Source organism: Trachypithecus francoisi, unplaced genomic scaffold (genome assembly GCF_009764315.1).
Source record: "Trachypithecus francoisi isolate TF-2019V2 unplaced genomic scaffold, Tfra_2.0 Contig01579, whole genome shotgun sequence".
Taxonomy (NCBI): Eukaryota; Metazoa; Chordata; class Mammalia; order Primates; family Cercopithecidae; genus Trachypithecus; species Trachypithecus francoisi.
This window is the reverse complement of record NW_022681442.1, coordinates 35,046,119-35,064,354: the sequence shown is the minus strand read 5'-3', so window position 1 is coordinate 35,064,354 and position 18,236 is coordinate 35,046,119. Positions and strand designations below refer to the sequence as shown.

General features: G+C 42.3%; 1 protein-coding gene across 2 annotated transcripts in view; it reads right to left on the bottom strand.

Annotated features, from left to right (window-relative positions):
* The window catches only part of PIK3AP1 (phosphoinositide-3-kinase adaptor protein 1), a 129,445-nt gene that overhangs the window by 102,430 nt on the left and 8,779 nt on the right, over nucleotides 1–18,236 (bottom strand). The window contains exon 2 of one of the 2 annotated variants that reach the window (XM_033187302.1): nucleotides 16,035–16,451. In XM_033187302.1, the coding sequence (XP_033043193.1) occupies nucleotides 16,035–16,451 (417 nt within the window). Of the gene's footprint in view, nucleotides 1–7,750; nucleotides 8,440–16,034; nucleotides 16,452–18,236 lie in introns of those variants that run through there. The other variant, XM_033187308.1, reaches the window with a different exon arrangement.

Below are 18,236 nucleotides of genomic sequence, written 5' to 3'. Positions count from 1 at the left end.
GTACGCTACTCTTAAAATACATAGCCCTTTATCCTGTTCTTGTGCAACTGCTGGACTCTGTGCAGAATTTTATATTGATCCTTATTAATTTGCAATAGACACACATTTAGAATGTAAAATCTGTAAACTGTGGGAACATATTAATATACGCACATCAGCATCACTGCTGTCTACAAACTTAAGAAGCAAAATGCTAATTTTAAAATTGAGTGCTTGAATAAAACGACTCTAAAATTTTAGATAGTCCTAATTACTACTCTGAAAAAATGACTGCCCTGACTGAAAGCCATGGTTAACCTGGGCTCTAGGATACCATTAAATAGCCAAGCATATAGCATTTGCCATAATTACAAGCTGGGTCTTTTCTTCTCTTTTTCAAGATGTTTGCTCAGGGCACTCATTTTTTTCTTTGAAGGATGCTGTAAGGACCTATCAAAGAGGCCCCCATGATATCTCAGGTCTGCTTTATGATTCAAAGGCAGCATCCTTCATACCTCTGGATACTCCTGGCATTAAGTAATTAATAGGGTAACTGGCTGTTTAGTTTCCCTCTCCTGCTAGAATGCATAAACTTCACAAGGACAGGGGGTGCATCTGACTTTTTCATCAAGTCTCCCCTGGATCCTGCACAGTGCTGCACCCATGGCAGACACTCCAAAAACTCAATAAATGTTTGATGAATATAAACATAAATTTACAGTCTCATCTATGCGACTAACTGTGTAATATTGGGCAAGTCGTCTAATCCCTCTGGGTCCTATTTTGTTCATTTTAAACTAAAGGGATTAGTCCAGATGACCCCAAAGTTCCCTTCCCTTCTCTTCCCTTCCCTTTCCTTTCCTTCTGTCTCTCTCTCTTTCTCTCTCTCCTCCCTCCCTCCCTCCTTTCTTCCTTCTTTCCTTCCTTCCTTCCTTCCTTTTTTCCTTTTTTTTTAGACAGGATCTCCCTCTGTTGCCTAGGCTGGAGTGCAGCGGCACTGTCCTAGCTCGCTGAAGTCTTGGGTTCCTGGGCTCCAGTGATCCTCCCACCTCAGCCCCTCAAGTAGCTGGGTCCACAGGTGCATGCCACCACGCCTAGATAATTATTTTATTTTATTTTTGTAGAGATGGAGGTCTTGCTATATTGCCCAGGCTGGTCTCAAACTCCTGGGTTCAAGCAATCCTCCCGCCTCAGCCTCCCAAAGTGCTGCACTTGACCCTTTTCTAATGTTCATATTCCATATTTCCATCTTGTTGAGTCAATGGCTTCTTGTCTCTGTTTCCCCATCAAAGACTCTAAAGCTAGATTGTTTTGCAGAGTATGGGCAAGTTTTAATCACATGCATACCCTGGACCATGGGAAGGACTAGGGCAAAACACTGTTTAAAGGATTTCTATAACCTACAGGGACTCCTAATTCAAAGTGACTACAAAATAAAAATAAATATTTAGGCTGCCAAATAACTATACAGTTAATTCAGCATTACATTTTTCTGGAAAAAAATCTATAACACAAAAATGCAATCACAGTCAGAGACCTTTTCTGGCAACAAACTAAGGCTTTGAGCAAGGATATTCAGAAAAGTTTAGAAAATAAAAGAAAAACCCTGGTTCAGAACAAGGTAACAGGTTGGTTCTGTTTTGAATAGTAAGTGCCAGATCCTACAACAGAAATGTTTTCCCACATTTCACATGCTCAAAAAGCCGAGTCAACAGCTAGTGCTAATATTATTCTATATGCTAGTTATGATGAAAGTCCTTCCTATCTTATTGCAAGCTTTAACTACAACTATAGCCTCTAACATTAGCTGTACGTGTAAAAAGAAACTTATTTTAGTCTAATTTAAAAGTAGAGCATTTTCATTTCATCATCAGCCTCCCCCGCTATTTCCTGTGTTATCAGATGTTGGAGAGTAAACCAGCAGTCTGTGAAACTGGCAAATTGGTAGACAAACTAGGCACATTCAACCAGCATTTTCTTAAATAAGAACCTAAGATGGTCTGACTTCTTAATGGTGATGGAGAAGATGCACATATTCAGAAGTTATAAACCCAGAAGAAAAAGTACCAAGGAACTCCCAAAATGACTAAGCCAATTCTAAAGGTTTCCTCCAAAACTCTATAGATTGCCTCACTTTTATGCTCTCCTTTAAAAAAAAAAGACACAGCCAATTTAATCTCTGCAGAGACAGACCTATGCATATCCCAAGGAACTAACAATTCCAATTGTTGACTAGCTCCTGGATTGGCATACTCAGTTCTTCTGTGGGACAGGTTGCTGTATCTGGCACATTTTTAAGTACGGACACAGAAAAACACATTTGCTGTATAGGCTCTTGTTCTGAACTTGAAGAGTAGTTTTCTGTTTATAACACCCTATGTTACCAAAGACAAATTTGCTCCATGGAAACGGTTAACAATCCAAAGGGCATCAAGCCCCTACATAGGATGTTCATGGGAAGGACATCTTTTCTGCAACTGGGACATTCAAAATGGTCCCAAGAGTTAGGAAAAAGGACAATAACTCATGAATATACTCACTGCTCCAGTCATCCATCCAACCACCATTTACTAGGCATCTACCACACATAAAACATTGTCAGTAAGAGACCAGTATTGTTTTTCTAAACATAAACAGTGAAAATTTTAAAAGTCTCCCAATTTTTCCCCACAGAACAGGCAATTTTGATCAATTACTGATTTTGTTCATTTTTATGTGTCTTAGAAAACCAACTGTCCTATTTAAGTCTAAATTTTACCAAACTGGCTGAAATTGAAATTTTTCTGCCCAGAATGAAGACCATATGACAAGCCTATTGTGGTTTCAATAACTTCTCCAATGGGCAGATCAAGAATCATTTAAGGCATTAAATCATCCTCTTTCTTGGGCCATCTCAGACCTCCCCTGGGTCATGTGAATGCCTGGTGGAAACCAATTGAAAAGCTGTGAAAACATCCTGTAATAACAGGGAAATTAACAAACCCATTCTGTAATGCATATTGACCCGCATTTCCTCTGCCCCCATTATCTACCTATGAACCCACATGCATAAATCTTCATGCAGACCATAGTAAACAGTACATGTAAAATGTTAAATACATACATTCCTTCATACCCACACAGATAATGGTATAATGTGATATACTCCTAAGACTCAACTGGAGCTAATATCCATAAACAGAAAGTTATTATTAATGTATTTAAAGTTTCATTTAAAATTCTATTGAGAAGGATAATTTGTTAGCTAAAATGAATATACTACTATACCTTGATAGGATTTGGAAAAATTTTAGATCGAGACCCAGCAATGAAATGCAAGGTATATAAAATCACACATAGTTGGAATTATGAAATTTCATGGCTATAAATGTCTGAGATGTCAACATGTTTTCCCCATAAGCATTTTAAAGAGAACAAAAATAGATCCAGAGTGACCAAGTGAATTGCCTCAGGTGGCTCAACCAGTTTCTGTAATCTGGAAATACACACCCTTATTCTCTTACTGATTGTCATAAAGAGTGTAGTAACCTAAGAAGACAGCAGCCTAAATTTGATAAGAGTCAAAATATGACTCAGTGATAAGTAGCTGTTCTCTCTTTATAGGCATTAGCCCACCCCGAGTGAGTGATGGTACAGTCATTACAGCAATAACACAAACCAACACCATGTTGCTTCCCCTTATCAGGTAACCCAAATGAAGCTGAGGAAAACATCCACCAAGTTTGTACATGCAAATGTAACTTGAAGCGCACCCTACTTGGATTATCTGAGTGCAAGCCCAGCATCTTCCTCTAGATTCTATTTTTCTCTTCAAAATTACTAACTAAAAGTAAAACAGGCTGGGTGTGGTGGCTCATGCCTGTAATCCCAACACTTTGGGAGGACAAGGGGAGGATTCCTTCAGCCCAGGAGTTTGAGACTAGCCTGGGCAACATAGTGAGAACCTATCTCTACAAAATATATATTTTTTTAATTAGCCAGGCATGGTGGTGCACACCTGTAGTCCCAGCTATTCAAGAGGCTGAGATGAGAGGATCGCTTGAGCCTGGGAGGTTGAGGCTTCAGTGAGCTGTGATGGTGCCACTGCACTCTAGCCTGGGCAACAGAGCAAGACCCAGTCTCAAACAAACAACAAAAAGTAACACATGAACATAGAAAAATTAAAACTCTGGAGAAATGTCTAAAACAAAAAGTTCAAAATGTCCTCCATCTACCCAAAGGTCACCACTATCAGCAGTTTTTTGTGTATCTTTCAGGAAAAAAAGTAATGCATATGCCAACATAGATATATTTCTTTTTAAATATACCTAAATCACATTATACCATATGCACTCTTCTTTATCTTAGTTTTTTTCTTTTTATAAATCCTGGCAGACTTTCCATATCAACACAAAGAGAACTTCCTGGTTCTTTCTGAGGTCTGGCTGGTATTCCATTGCATAGACGCAACAATAATCTATTTAATTGGGCCCAAGGCCAAACATTATTTTTTGAAGGGCAGACAAGCACCCGGGTTTGATTTTGTCTTCACAAAGACTGCCAGGAGCTCTGTTTCATTAGTTCTGATGGTAAGCTGTCATTTCGAGGACAGAAACTCTATTGTTAATCAAAGCCAATTTTGTCTCAACTAACACTGTATTTCTGGAGCCTGGGAACACAGCTAAACAAGTGACAAAATATAGAAGGGAACAAAGAAGGGAGGAGTGGGAAGGAAAAACAAGAAAGAAGAAAGAAGAGGTCAGTAGTGAGGGAAAGAAAGAAAAAAATAGGCCGGACGCTGTGGCTCACGCCTGTAATTCCAGCACTTTGGGAGGCCGAGGTGGGTGGATCACCTGAGGTCAGGAGTTTGAGACCAGCCTGGCTAACATGGTGAAACCCCATCTCTTCTAAAAATACAAAAAAATAAAATAAAATAAGCTGGGCACAGTAGTGCACGCCTGTGATTCCAGCTACTATGGAGGTTGAGGCAACAGAATTGCTAGAACCTGGGAGGCGAAGGTTGCAGTGAGCAGAGATCATGCCACTGCACTCCAGCCTGGGTGACAGAGCAAGACTCCATCTCAAAATAAATAAATAAATAAATAAATAAGTAAAATAAGCACCTGGCAGATGCTCATTCAATACCTTTGGAATGACTGAATAAACGAATGAATGAAGAAACGAGAAGAGGTATACTTTTAACACTTAAAATATTAAAATATTAGGCTGGACATGGATGGCTTACACTTGTAATCCCAGCACTTTGGGATGCCGAGGTGGGTGGATCACCTGAGGTTGGGAGTTGAGACCAGCCTGGCCAACATGGAGAAATCCCATCTCTACTAAAAAAAAAACACAAAATTAGCCAGGCATGGTGGTGCATGCCTGTAATCCCAGCTACTTGGGAGGCCGAGGCAGGAGAATTGCTTGAACCCAGGAGGTAGAGGTTGCAGTGAGCCGAGATAGTACCACTGCACTCCAGCCTGGGAAATAAGGGCAAAACACTGTCTCAAAAAATTTTGTTTAAAAATTAAAATATTAACTGATATATGGCTCCTATTCTCTGAAAAGCAGACATTCTTTTTAGCTTCACTGTCCAATATGGTAGTCACTGGCTACATATGGCTACTGAACATTTGAAATCTCTGTTGTCTATAAAACACATACTAAATTTCAAATATGGAAGAAAGATGTAAAATATCTCAATAATTGTTATATTGCTTATATATCGATAAGAGAATATTTTAGATATATTATTACATAAACAATATCATTAAAATTAATTTTACTTTTTTTTTTTTTTTTTTTGAGATGGAGTCTCGCCCTGTCGCCCAGGCTGGAGTACAGTGGCCGGATCTCAGCTCACTGCAAGCTCGGCCTCCCGGGTTCACGCCATTCTCCTGCCTCAGCCTCCAGAGTAGCTGGGGCTACAGGCACCCGCCACCTCGCCTGGCTAGTTTTTTGTATTTTTTTAGTAGAGACGGGGTTTCACCGTGTTAGCCAGGATGGTCTCGATCCTCTGACCTCGTGATCTGACCGACTCGGCCTCCCAAAGTGCTGGGATTACAGGCTTGAGCCACCGCGCCTGGCCTAATTTTACTTTTTTAAATTACTGCAGCTGCTAAAAAATTTTAAATTTCACATATGGCCCACATTATACATTTTTTGGATAGTGCTGGTTTTGAATGTAGATGCCATCATAGCAGTGACTGTGTCTTTCCTGCGCTAACTTAGCACCCAACACAGGGCCTTGAGAATATAATAGATGCTCAATAAATAACCATCAGATGAACAGCTGGCTCTGATATCTACATAAGGCAATAACCAGGCCTTGGACTACAAGACAGGAGGCCCTCACCCAGATCCTAGCCCTAAGGAAAAAGCAGGTGTGTGACTTTGGGCAAGTCACTGAACCTGCCTGGGCCTTGTTTTTGTCATCTTTAAAATGGAAATAACATTAACATCTGCCTTATAGGGAAACTGCACAGGCCAAATGAAATAATGTTGATAAAAGGGTTTTGAAAGGGTAACACAGATGTCAGGTCCCTCCTGAATTCTACTATTCTCTTCTAGTAATAGTTCCAGGAGAAGTGAGATGCAAAAAATACTGAAACAACAGGGTAAGAAATTGACCGAGAAAATTCCTACATCTGATGTTTCCATTCCGGCCTACATTAGAAAATTCAGACAGAGACAGGTGCAAACTTGAAATTCTCACATGAGCGGAAGTTTCAGCATTCATGACTCCCTTTTCCCCACGGCTCACCAAACACAATTGACATAGGGACTTGCAGATACTTCTTTGAGGGACTACGAAAGTGTAACGCAACAGGAGAAGGCCATCTCTGGGTGGCTGCCGAAGCAGCAAGAGAGGCTGAGTTTACCACCCCACCAGGAGCTCTTGGCTTTGCAGGAAAACTGTAATCATGGGTGACTCTGAAGGCTCAGGGGAAATTTTCCATGGGCACAAAATCTATTGTAGGCATTAGTCCTCGTTAACTATTCCAGGAGCAGCAGGCAGTGACCCACAGTTAAGAGTGCGAACAGCCCCTGATTCTGCAAGGCAGTTAGGGTATCAGGCAGGGGAAACCCCAGATGACTCTTGGACAGGCTGTAGCTTTTTAGTGACATTGGAAGGAATTCACCATCCCAGCTGGGTATCTTCTTCCCCAAATCAAAAAGATCATTTCAAAAAGGAAGAGAAAAAGAAAGCGTCCTTCAGCAGGGGATATTTAAGGAGGATCCTGGAGGAGGCGATTGCAGAGTAGCTTAACCCACAGCAGAGAAAGAGCAAATCCAACAGCCCACAGCCACAAGGCAGCAGGACAGCAGCACCACAATCGTTGCTTTCAAGAGATCCAAGCCTAGACTTTCCCCTCAGTCCTGCAAGGTGCCCCATAAGCCCCAGAAGTCGCCCATGACTTACCATCTGCGAGGCTACCCCACCGAGCAGAGTGCAGCAACTTCCCCTTTGCTCAGAGGGTCTGACTCCCTTCTCTTCTCTCGGGGCTGCTGCCTGTGACGTGCCAAAGCCAAGCTCTGAGCCCCTTGGGACTACTGTGTCATGACCTGCCCATAACGGTCCATAATAGCCTGTAACAGACCACAGGGCCTGAGCTATCGCAGGCTCCTGTGACCCAAAACCCAAAGGACAAGACACCAGGCATGGAGCAAAGCTCAAAGCTGGGCTGCACAGCAGAACCAACCTGAAGGCTTTTTGAAACTCATATTCCCAGGACAAACCTCTCGAGTTTCCTCTTCAGTAGGTCTAGGGTGGGGCCCAGGTACCTACATTTTAAACATAGTGCAGGGAAATTGCCAATGCTCAGCCTGACTTGGGAATTTGTGGCCTGGAGCACTCGGGGAAGCTTCATTTTCTCTGATCCTTTCTCTTCCTTGAGCTTTTTCTTCATTCTTTGTCTCCGTGTGGTGAGGGAAGACTTAGGGGAGAAGCAAGGCAAAGTGTAAGCTTTCTAGGCCCAAAGGCCCTGTGTTCCAAGGTGAGTTCCAGTGCTTACCCCAGTCATTTAACCTCTCTGAGCCTTAGTTATCTCATCTGTAAAATGGTGCTGAAACCATCTGTGCACTCGGGGTTGTGGCAGAAATAAATACATGTAAAACACCTGATGCATTACGCAGGATAACTGTCATAAAAAGCATTCATCTTCTTATGAACTCGTTCCCTGAGGGGAGGAGGGTACAAGTTCTCCATACGACTAACTTTGCAAGAGAAACTGCAAATGTAAACAACAGACTGAACCAAGCATAAAGGGAAGAAAATAAAATAAACAGCAGTAAGGAAGGCAGTAGATTCAGGCTGCATGGGGGAGAGTGGGGAGATGCGGAGAGCAGGCTTGCAACCCTGTCTCTGGGGGCTCTCTACAGCAATATGATCCAGAGAAAATTAACAGAGATTCACAAAGATTTAGGCATGAAGCTGTATGAAAACTTATTGCAATATTATTTATAAAAGGGGAAAATTTCAGGAAAAAAGTTTCTTTTTAAATTTAAGAAAAGTTACACAATGGAATATTTTCAGCTATAAGAAAGAAGAAAAGCTTGCCATTTGTGACAATGTGGATGAACCTGGAGGACATTATGCAAAGTGAAATAACCCAGACACAGGAAGGCAAATACAGTATGATCTCACTTATATGTGGAATCCAAAAAGGTCAAACTCACAGAAGCAGAGAATACGACAGTGTTTACCAGGGACGGGGCAAAGAGGGGGACTGGGGAGATGCTGGTCAAAGAGTTAAACTTTCAGTTGTAAGATTAATAAACTCAGGCCAGGTGCAGTGGCTCATGCCTGTAATCCAAGCACTTTGGGAGGCCAAGGCAGGAGGATCATGAGGTCAAGAGATCGAGACCATTCTGGCCAACATGGTGAAACCCCATCTCTACTAAAAATACAAAAATTAGCTGGGTGTGTTGGCACGTGCCTGTAGTCCCAGCTACTCAGGAGGCTGAGGCAGAAGAATAGCTTGAACCTGGGAGGTGGAGGTTGCAATGAGCCGAGATCACACTACTGCACTCTAGCCTGAGGACAGAGCGAGACTCCGTCTCAAAAAAAAAAAGGCCGGGCGCGGTGGCTCATGCCTGTAATCCCAGCACTTTGGGAGGCTGAGGCGGGCAGATCATGAGGTCAGGAGATTGAGACTATCCTGGCTAACAAGGTGAAACCCCGTCTTCTACTAAGAAAAAATACAAAAACTTAGCTGGGTGTGGTAGCAGGCGCCTGTAGTCCCGACTACTCAGGAGACTGAGGCAGGAGAATGGCGTGAACCTGGAAGGCGGAGCTTGCAGTGAGCCCAGATCACGCCACTGCACTCCAGCCTGGGCAGCACAGCGAGACTCCGTCTCAAAAAAAAAAATAAAAAATGAATAAACTCTGAGAATCTGATGTCCAGCATGGTGATTATAGTTAATAATATCACATTTTTTACTTGAAATTTGCTAAGACTAGACTTTAAGTGTTCTCACCACACACACACACACACAATGGTAACTGTGTGCTGATGTATGTGCTAATTAATTTGATTGTGATAATCACTTCACGAAGTATATGTATAAAAAATCACCTTGTATACCTTGAATATATACAATTTTTTGAATATATACACAGTTTTTATTTGTCAATTATACCTCAATAAAACTAGAAAACATTAATTAATTAGTTAATTAATTTAGGAAAACATTTTGGAATCCATTTGATTAGCTGAAAGCATTTTTAAATATTCCTTTATTTTTCTTTCTTTGAGACAGGGTCTCGCTCTGTCTCCCAGGCTGGAGTGGAGTACCAGAATCACAGCTCATAGCAGCCTCGACCTCCTGGGCTCAAGCAATCCTCCCACCTCAGCCTCTCCGGTAGCTGGGATCACAGGCACAGGCCACCACGTCCAGCTAATTTTTGTATTTTTTGTAGAGATAGGGTTTCCGCCACATTGCCCAGGCTGGTCTTGAACTTCTGGCCTCAAGCAATCTGTTCCCCTCAGTCTCCCAAAGTGTTAGAATTACAGTTGTGAGACACTGCACCCAGCCCTTATTTTTTCTTTTAAACTGTAGTTTAATATTCAGACTAGAACATTAATATCAACAAAGGAAGGACAGATGTAGACATATAGACATATTCCTCTAAATTTTTCCCATGGAAATCAAAGGCAAAATATATGACACTTGTGGGTACCATGAGAGCTTCTGAAACACAATGGGAATGGAGAGGGAGAGGTGAGGCAAAGAGAAAATAATGCATATAAAGAGGCAGACAAGATCTCCATTGTAATACTATTAATAAATAATATTGGGAGAATTCAGCTTAATGCTTCCCTGCACCCTCAACACACACACACACATACACACACATCACACGAATGAGAACTTTTGCAAAAACACTGAATATCACCCACAGAGTCCTTTCCCACACAGTCTAACACAATCTATTTTTATATTCCATTGAGATTTGAAGCAAAGAATACAGCTCCAGTAAAAAGAGGAAATAATTTCTGTGCTGTACCTGGGGTTTTCTCACTTCCTTATTTTAAAATAATCTTCCAGCTAGTCCAAAAAATTCAGATCAACCGTCCAGTCTTCTATGCAGACATTTTGGAACTAAACTGAATCAGTTAAAAAGGTTCTCGGTAATTTGCCATCTTCTTAGAAAACTTACAAAGATATATTACAGCGCTGGAGGCTGGAAGAAACCTTCCAAATCATCTGATCCAACCCCATCATTTTATAGATGAAGAACTTGGGAAATAAACTGGCTGATCCAACACACTGAAGACTCTAATTAAAACATCTGCTTAATTTTAAGGCGGCTGACAAATTTGGAGAGTGGGGTGGGAAATAAAACTTCCAAAACATATTTTAGTAGTAATTTTGATCAAGGGGTTTATTAAATTAAGAAAGAGTAAAGATTGTGATCCCAGTAGCACCCCATCCCAACAACTAGAAACCTGAGAGACTGAAAACTGCCAGAGTGAATGCACAGAATCTATGAGCAGGGGCAAAGGAAGAGAATGCAGGAGCTCCACCCTGAAGTCTGATGGCTTAAGCACCAAACACTGGCCTAATTTTATACCTAATTGATGGGTGTCCAGGAGTTGCCCTGATGTGATGGTGCCTCCATTTCCAGAGAAGTGGAGATTTGAGAAAACACTTCCCATGCGACAGAGGTACATGACCATTGACCTGACAAAAGAAAGGTGTCTTAGACCCCTTGTTGGTACTCAGTGGTACCTGGACCAGCAGCATCAACATCACCTGTGAGCTTGTTAGAAATGCAGAATCTGGCCGGGCGCAGTGGCTCATGACTATAATCCCAACACTTTGTGAGGCTGAGGCAGGCAGATCACTTGAGGTCAGGAGTTCAAGACCAGCCTGGTCAACATGGTGAAACTCCATCGCTACTAAAAATACAAAAATCAGCCAGGCATGGTGGCGCGTGACTGTAATCCCATCTACTCAGGAGGCTGAGGCAGGAGAATTGCTTGAACCCAGGGAGGCAGAGGTGGCAGTGAGCCGAGATTGCACCACTGCATTCCAGCCTGGGTGACAGAGCAAGACTCTATCTCAAAAAGAAAAAAAAAAAGAGAGAGAGAAACGCAGAATCTTGGCCCTACCCAAGGAGTCAGTGTATGCATATTTACAAGATCCCCAGGTCCTTCTGTGCACATTAAAATTTCAGAAGCATTGTTTAGCTAGCACAGCAGCAAAAGAAAGTATAATTGACTACCTGTAATCTAAGTTTCAAAAATAAAATAACCGCCTCTACTCTATTACCCACTCCACTCTCTTTGATCTTTAAGCTTTACTTTAAACTTTAAATGGTCTAAAATTTAGCCTAAATTTTAAATGGTCTTAGTGAATATCTCATTAAATAGTCCTTTTTATCAAAAGGTATCTCAAAGTTAAGAAAAATATACATATAGACATGTAAATATTCTGGGACTTTTACCATTTTAAAGAGTTACATAAATTATAAATTGAGGTATTTTTCCTGCTATTTACTGCTGGGGTCTGAGTAGGAACATGACCAGTATTTCTTCAGTTGGGAGTCAAAAACCTCAGGTATACCAGGTGAAGGAGGAAAACTGAATTCAGAAGAGAAATGTGTTCCTGGTGAAAAGGGGAACTTCTTGTAAGGGAACGTTATGATCAAAAGGCTGTAAAGGTCACATGGCCCAACCCTGGTCCCAAAGCTAAATCCCTTTACAGCACATCTGCAGCATCTGCTCTCTTACTCCTGGAAATGTGGTGCTTACCACCTTCGAAGGCAACCCATTCCACCTTCACACAGCTCTAAGAATTAGAAAGTGTTTCCTAAAATTCGTCTCCCTGTAGGTTTCAATAGCCCTACAATCAATTACTCCACAATTATTGTCTCTACTATTAGTTCATCTCCATTATCAATTATCCATTGCACTTCTCTCTTTATTTATTTATTTATTTATTTATTTTTTGAGAAACGGTGTCACTCTGTTGATCCCCAGGCTGGAGAGCAGTGGCTCAATCACAGCTCACTGCAGCCTCAACCTCCCAGGCTCAGGTGATCCTCCCACCTCAGCCTCCCAAGTAGCTAGGACTACAGGTGCACAGCACCATGCCCAGCTAATTTTTGTATTTTTTTGTAGAGAAGGGGTTTTGCCATGTTGTCCAGGCTAGTATCAAACTTCTAAGCTCCACAAAAATCCTTCTGCTCCAGCCCCTCAAAGTGCTGGGATTACATGCTTGAGCCACTATGCCCAGGCAATTTCTTATTGGGATTTTTTTTAAAACACAGAAAGTCAAAGAAACAAGTTTCATGTATTTATTTCTCATGGCACTGGGCAGCTGGTGGTAGTAACATATATGAAAATATTAACTTTTGCTTTTATTTTGAGGTTCCTTAGGAAAACCTCATTATGCAAGAGGGGTATTTTTAAAAGATGGGTTATCACAAGTCATAGGCAATGTACCTAAGGACACAATTATCCCAGAAATGTAGTTTAGGGAGAGTACTGTCTTTAGACACTATTCTAGCCCTAAGCTTCCTGGGAGACAAAGCAGGTATGAAATGGGGCAAGAAGGTCATACTTCAAAAATATTTAAGATTTTCTGGCCTAGGTGAATCAGATTTTTAGCCTGAGAAGTGTCTTACATCTGCCACGTACAGAAAGGGAAGCTGGAACTCAAAGAGGCAAAATGACTTGCTCAGTATTAGGCATCTGGTTAGCAGCAGAGCCGGGGTAATGTAATGCAGTGTCCCTAACCCTGGTCAATGCTCTTTTTTCTACACTGCCAGACTCTGAGTATCAAGTTTGTTAAGAAAGCTTCTCCAGCAAAACAAATCAAGAATATGGCATCAGAGTCAAGGCCAACCAAGGGCCATGGCTATGGAATACCCAAAAAGCAAACCCAAACCATCCTAGCACCGACAGAGATCCTGAATCCCCAAATTCACAAGCCTAATACCAGATAAGAAAGTTATATTGGGGCTATAAGCCTTCCTTCTTCCTCTTTCCTATAATTCCATTTGTTCCCTATATCCATTGATTCTGAACTGCAAAGATATCCCACTAAGCAGCTTATTTTAATCTCCCATTAAAATAATCTCTTTCTGATGAGAAGTTCCTGCTCTCAGAATAGGAACACTCCGTGAATTAGTTCATTCTTTCCGAGACACTTGAAGCTAAAGGCTCATAGCAAACTGAACTAGAGTCTTTGGTAAAAAGTGAAATACTAGAAGAGATCAATTTATCCAGGCATTGAATCACTGGACACATCCAAACAATATTAAAATAATCCTTTTTACTATCTACTTCAAAAAAATAACACTACTGTAATTTTTTTTTTTTTTTTTTGAGACAGAGTCTTGCTCTGTCGCCCAGGCTGGAGCGCATTGGCACAATCTCGGCTCACTGCAACCTCCACCTCCCAGGTTCAAGTGATTCTTCTGCCTCAGCCTCCTGAGTAGCTGGGACTACAGGTGTGCACCACCACAACCAACTAATTTCTGTATTTTTTTAGTAGAGACAGAGTTTCACCATATTGGCCAGGCTGGTCTCGAACTCCTGACCTCATGATCCACCTGCCTCAGCCTCCCAAATTGCTGGGATTACAGGCATGCACCACCGCGCCCAGCCATACTACTGTAATATTTTAAAGAACAATCTGTTACAGCATACAGTGTGAGATGCCCAGTCAGCGGGAATACATCCATGGTGGGTTCCAGGGGCTGGCCTGTGAGATCCTAATGGACTGTTGCAGTGACAAACTCATCCACAGAAACAACCAGCTGTGTCTTAGTTTTTTGTAAGTTAGGGCAGATCACAATTCCTTCAAAGTAATGAAAGACAATCATGCAAAAATGAATTATATGCTTTTTCCATCACTGCCTTTCTAAAGTAACGATAAGCAAACCCTAGAAAAAGTACTAATCCAGGTCCCAGGATTTCAGGTGAGACATGTCTTACATTCACACCAGTGATTTATGTTACAAAATTAGATGGAATCATACTTTGTTAAAAGATGTGGTCATATTCATTGGTTTAGAGTAGGCAATTCCAGGGACAAAAGCACCTAGGAAGTCACATTAGCTTTTTAAGGTCACTGAAAATTAGTAAATTCTTGATTTAGTTTATCAGATGGCATAGGGGTGGGTGAGACAAATTAATGCCCAAGTCACACCAGGGATAACTGAGGCATAGTTAAATCAGGGCCATAATTTTCCAGGCTTCTTTGCTGGCGTCAGGTATATAAGATCTTGTGTGGCAAGAGAATAGAATATAAACGTATAGCCCATTCATAGCCCATACTGAGGCAAAAATAGAAAACAAAAAGAGGCCGGGTGTGGTGGCTGATGCCTGTAATCCCAGCACTTTGGGAGGCTGAGGCAGGAGGATCACCTGAGATCAGGAGTTTGAGACAAGCCTGACCAACATGGTAAAATCTCATCTCTACTAAAAACACAAAAATTAGCCAGTGTGGTGGTGGGCACCTGTAATCCCAGCTACTCAGGAGCCTGAGGCAGGAGAATCACTTGAAACCGGGAGGTGGAGGTTGCAGTGAGCTGAGATCGCGCCACTGCACTCCATCCTGGGCGTCAGAGCAAGACTCTGTCTCAAAAAAAAAAAAAAAAAAAAAAAGCAAAAAGAGGAAGAAAAGCTGTGACATGTGTCCATCCCAGAGCATGTCTTCTGTTATTGTTAATCAGAGTGTGTGTCACACTTCCTGGGGCCACTGAAGTCACTAACCCTCACAGAAAGGATCGGAATTTTCCTACTCTAAAAGGAGAAACAGGGCAAAATATAGAAGCTAGGCTGATGGGAAATAGAGAAGAGGGCTAATTCTCTATAAACACGTTATCAAAAAAAAAACAATGCTTTGGCCGGGCACGGTAGCTCATAGCTGTAAGCCCAGCACTTTGAGAGGCTGAGGTGGGTGGATCATTTGATATCAGGAGTTCAAGATCAGCCTGACCAACATGATAAAACCCTGTCTCTACTATAAATACAAAAAAATTAGCCAGGCATGGTGGCACACACCTGTAATTCCAGCTACTCAGGAGGCTAAGGCAGGAGAATCGTTTGAACCTGGGAGGCAGAGGTTGCAGTCCGCTGAGATCGCTCCATTGCACTCCAGCCTGGGTGACAGAGAGACAGTCTGTCTCAAAAAAAAAAAAAAACTTTTTTGACAAAAATGTGAAGGTCGCATGATGATAAAATGGAAGTAACATGCAAGCAGGAGAGTGGGCAGTCTCATTCCTCACACCAACAGCAAACTAAGTCTCTGCCTCCCACCCCCACTACTTTCTAGGCTGGAACTCTGTCTTGTGTCTTCCAAGGTATAGAAAATTCTAGAAAGAGGCTTTTGCCCTAGTACAGAAGACAAGGGACAGTGTCCTCTTCCTCTCCTGACAGTCCAGGAGACCTGTCCTGCCCCTACCCCACCCCAGGAATACGCCGCTCTAAACCCATAAATATGACCAGGTCTCTTAACATACTGAGATCCCTGCTCATTTTGGAATATAAACTTACACCTAGGACCTGGATTAATAAGTCTTCTAGGGCTTGCTTATCTTTAGAAGAAATGCTTACCTTCGGAAATGGCTTTTTTCACAGCTGCCACGTAGGTCTCTGGCTCATCGTCACAGGTGAGCTCCTGCCAGTGGGCCCAATCTGGAAAGAAGTCTAGGAACTCCTCGCTGTCCCGCACCCCGCAGAGCAGCCTGACCACGCGTTGCGGAGGATGGAAGGCTCTCTGCAGCAGAGGCAGCAAGGCCGGCTGGTGGAAGTGCTGCACCAGCTCCGCGGACAGCAGCACCACGACACAGCGGGTGCTGAGGAAAAGGTTTAGGTCCTCTGCCGAGAAGGAGGCCTCGGGACCCAGCCTGTGAGTCAGTATCTTCTGGCTGCAGACTTGCCGACTGGACAGGAACAGGGTCTGCAGATACTGGCACCATTCCTCAGCATCCGGGCTGTAGATGATGAGGATGTCGCATCCTCTGGGCACCCCTGAGCAAGAATGAGGCACAGAAGCATGTTAGCACACCTGTCCTTCTAGGTGGCTCCCCAGAATCTGCAAAGGTAGAGCATCCAGACGCCAGGTCTGGCACCCACAGTCTGTTATGGTGTGCCTTCAGCACACCAGCACACCTCACTCACTCATTTCTTTCCCCATTTACAGTCTGTGTTCCAATCATACCAGACTCCTTGTCTTAGACCAAACATACCACACTGTTTTATTTATTTATTTATTTATTTATTTATTTAGAGACTGAGTCTTGCTCTATCACCCAGGCTGGAATGCAGTGGCCCAATCTCAGCTCACTGCAACCTCTGCCTCCCAGGTTCAAGCGATTCTCCTGTCTCAGCCTCCCAAGTAACTGGGATTACAGCTGCTCACCACCACTCCACGCTAATTTTTGTATTTTTAGTAGAGATGGGGTTTCACTATGTTGGCCAGGCTAGTCTTGAATTTCTGATCTTAAGTGATCCACCCATCCCTGCCTCCCAAAGTGCTGGGATTATAGACTTGAGCCACCAGGCCCAACCCCATACCGTTTTAGATCCTTGCACAAGTTATTGCTTCTGCCTGGCATGCACTTTCCCCCGACACCTGATGCAGTATGAGATTGTAACAATAACAATAATAATAATAAATAATAATAATCCCAACAGCAAGCACTTATATAGAGGTTACTATGTTCCAGGCACTCTTCCAAGCACATTGCCTACTAAACTCATTACATCTTCACAGCAACTTTAGAAGGTAGGTACTATTATTGGTCCATTCTTTAAAAAAAAATGAGAAACCTGAGGTGTGGCAGGTTAAGTAACTTGCCCAAGATTCACAGTGGCCAAGCAAGGATTTGAGTTAAATTAGATATTTCACATACACTGCTAAGCATAGTGCTTGTCATGTAGAAAACCCTCAGGAATTGGTAGCTGGTGTCATTATCCTCACATGAATATAAATAATGTATAATATTAAAGTGCATGGTAGTTGTGGTTGAATTAATGCTGTGACCTCCACAATACAATCTGCAAGGTGTCCCTAACCACACGTGGCCCATAACACAGGCTTTCTTCCTCTAACAAAGCATAAATGCCAAAAAGAGAGTCAAAAAGGGCTTTCAGGGATTACTTGATCCAAACTCTTCGTTTACAGATGAAAGAAACACTTCATCTAGGAAGGTTAAGGGACTTGCTCAACTTCACACTCTAGATTATTGGCAGAGCCAGAACTGATGCTCAGGTTGTTCCCTGATTCCCAGTCCAGCCTCCTTCCCAACTCACCTGCACCACCCATCAGGAACTATGTCAAGAATCTTACGAGTAATAAGTCATAGCTTCCAATTACCAAAGTTCAAAGAAGCTTGGCTCTTAACATAACTGTTACCACTGTTTTGGCTCATCATCTCTCCATGAATTCAACAAACTGTTCTGTGTGTGGTTTGGAAGAGGTGAGCATAAACTGTCCACACGACACAACAGGGAACTCAGAGAAGGAAGCTGGTCACATTTTATGAAGGTTGGGAACCATCTAAGTTGTAGACTAAAACAATTAAACGCTAGGCCTGGGCCGCATTTCGTTGATGTTTCTTGTTGAAAAGGACAGAGGCACGACTTAGGCAAGACCTTAAGGCTCTGAAAAGATCATAGGATGAATCCTCTTTCCTGCCCCCATCCAACCCACCACTATATTCAAACCAAAAAGCAACATGTACAATGCAAGCCCAACATAGTTCTGATTTCCCCCAGGATGATATTACCAAATTTTGAAAAATAGCAAATAAA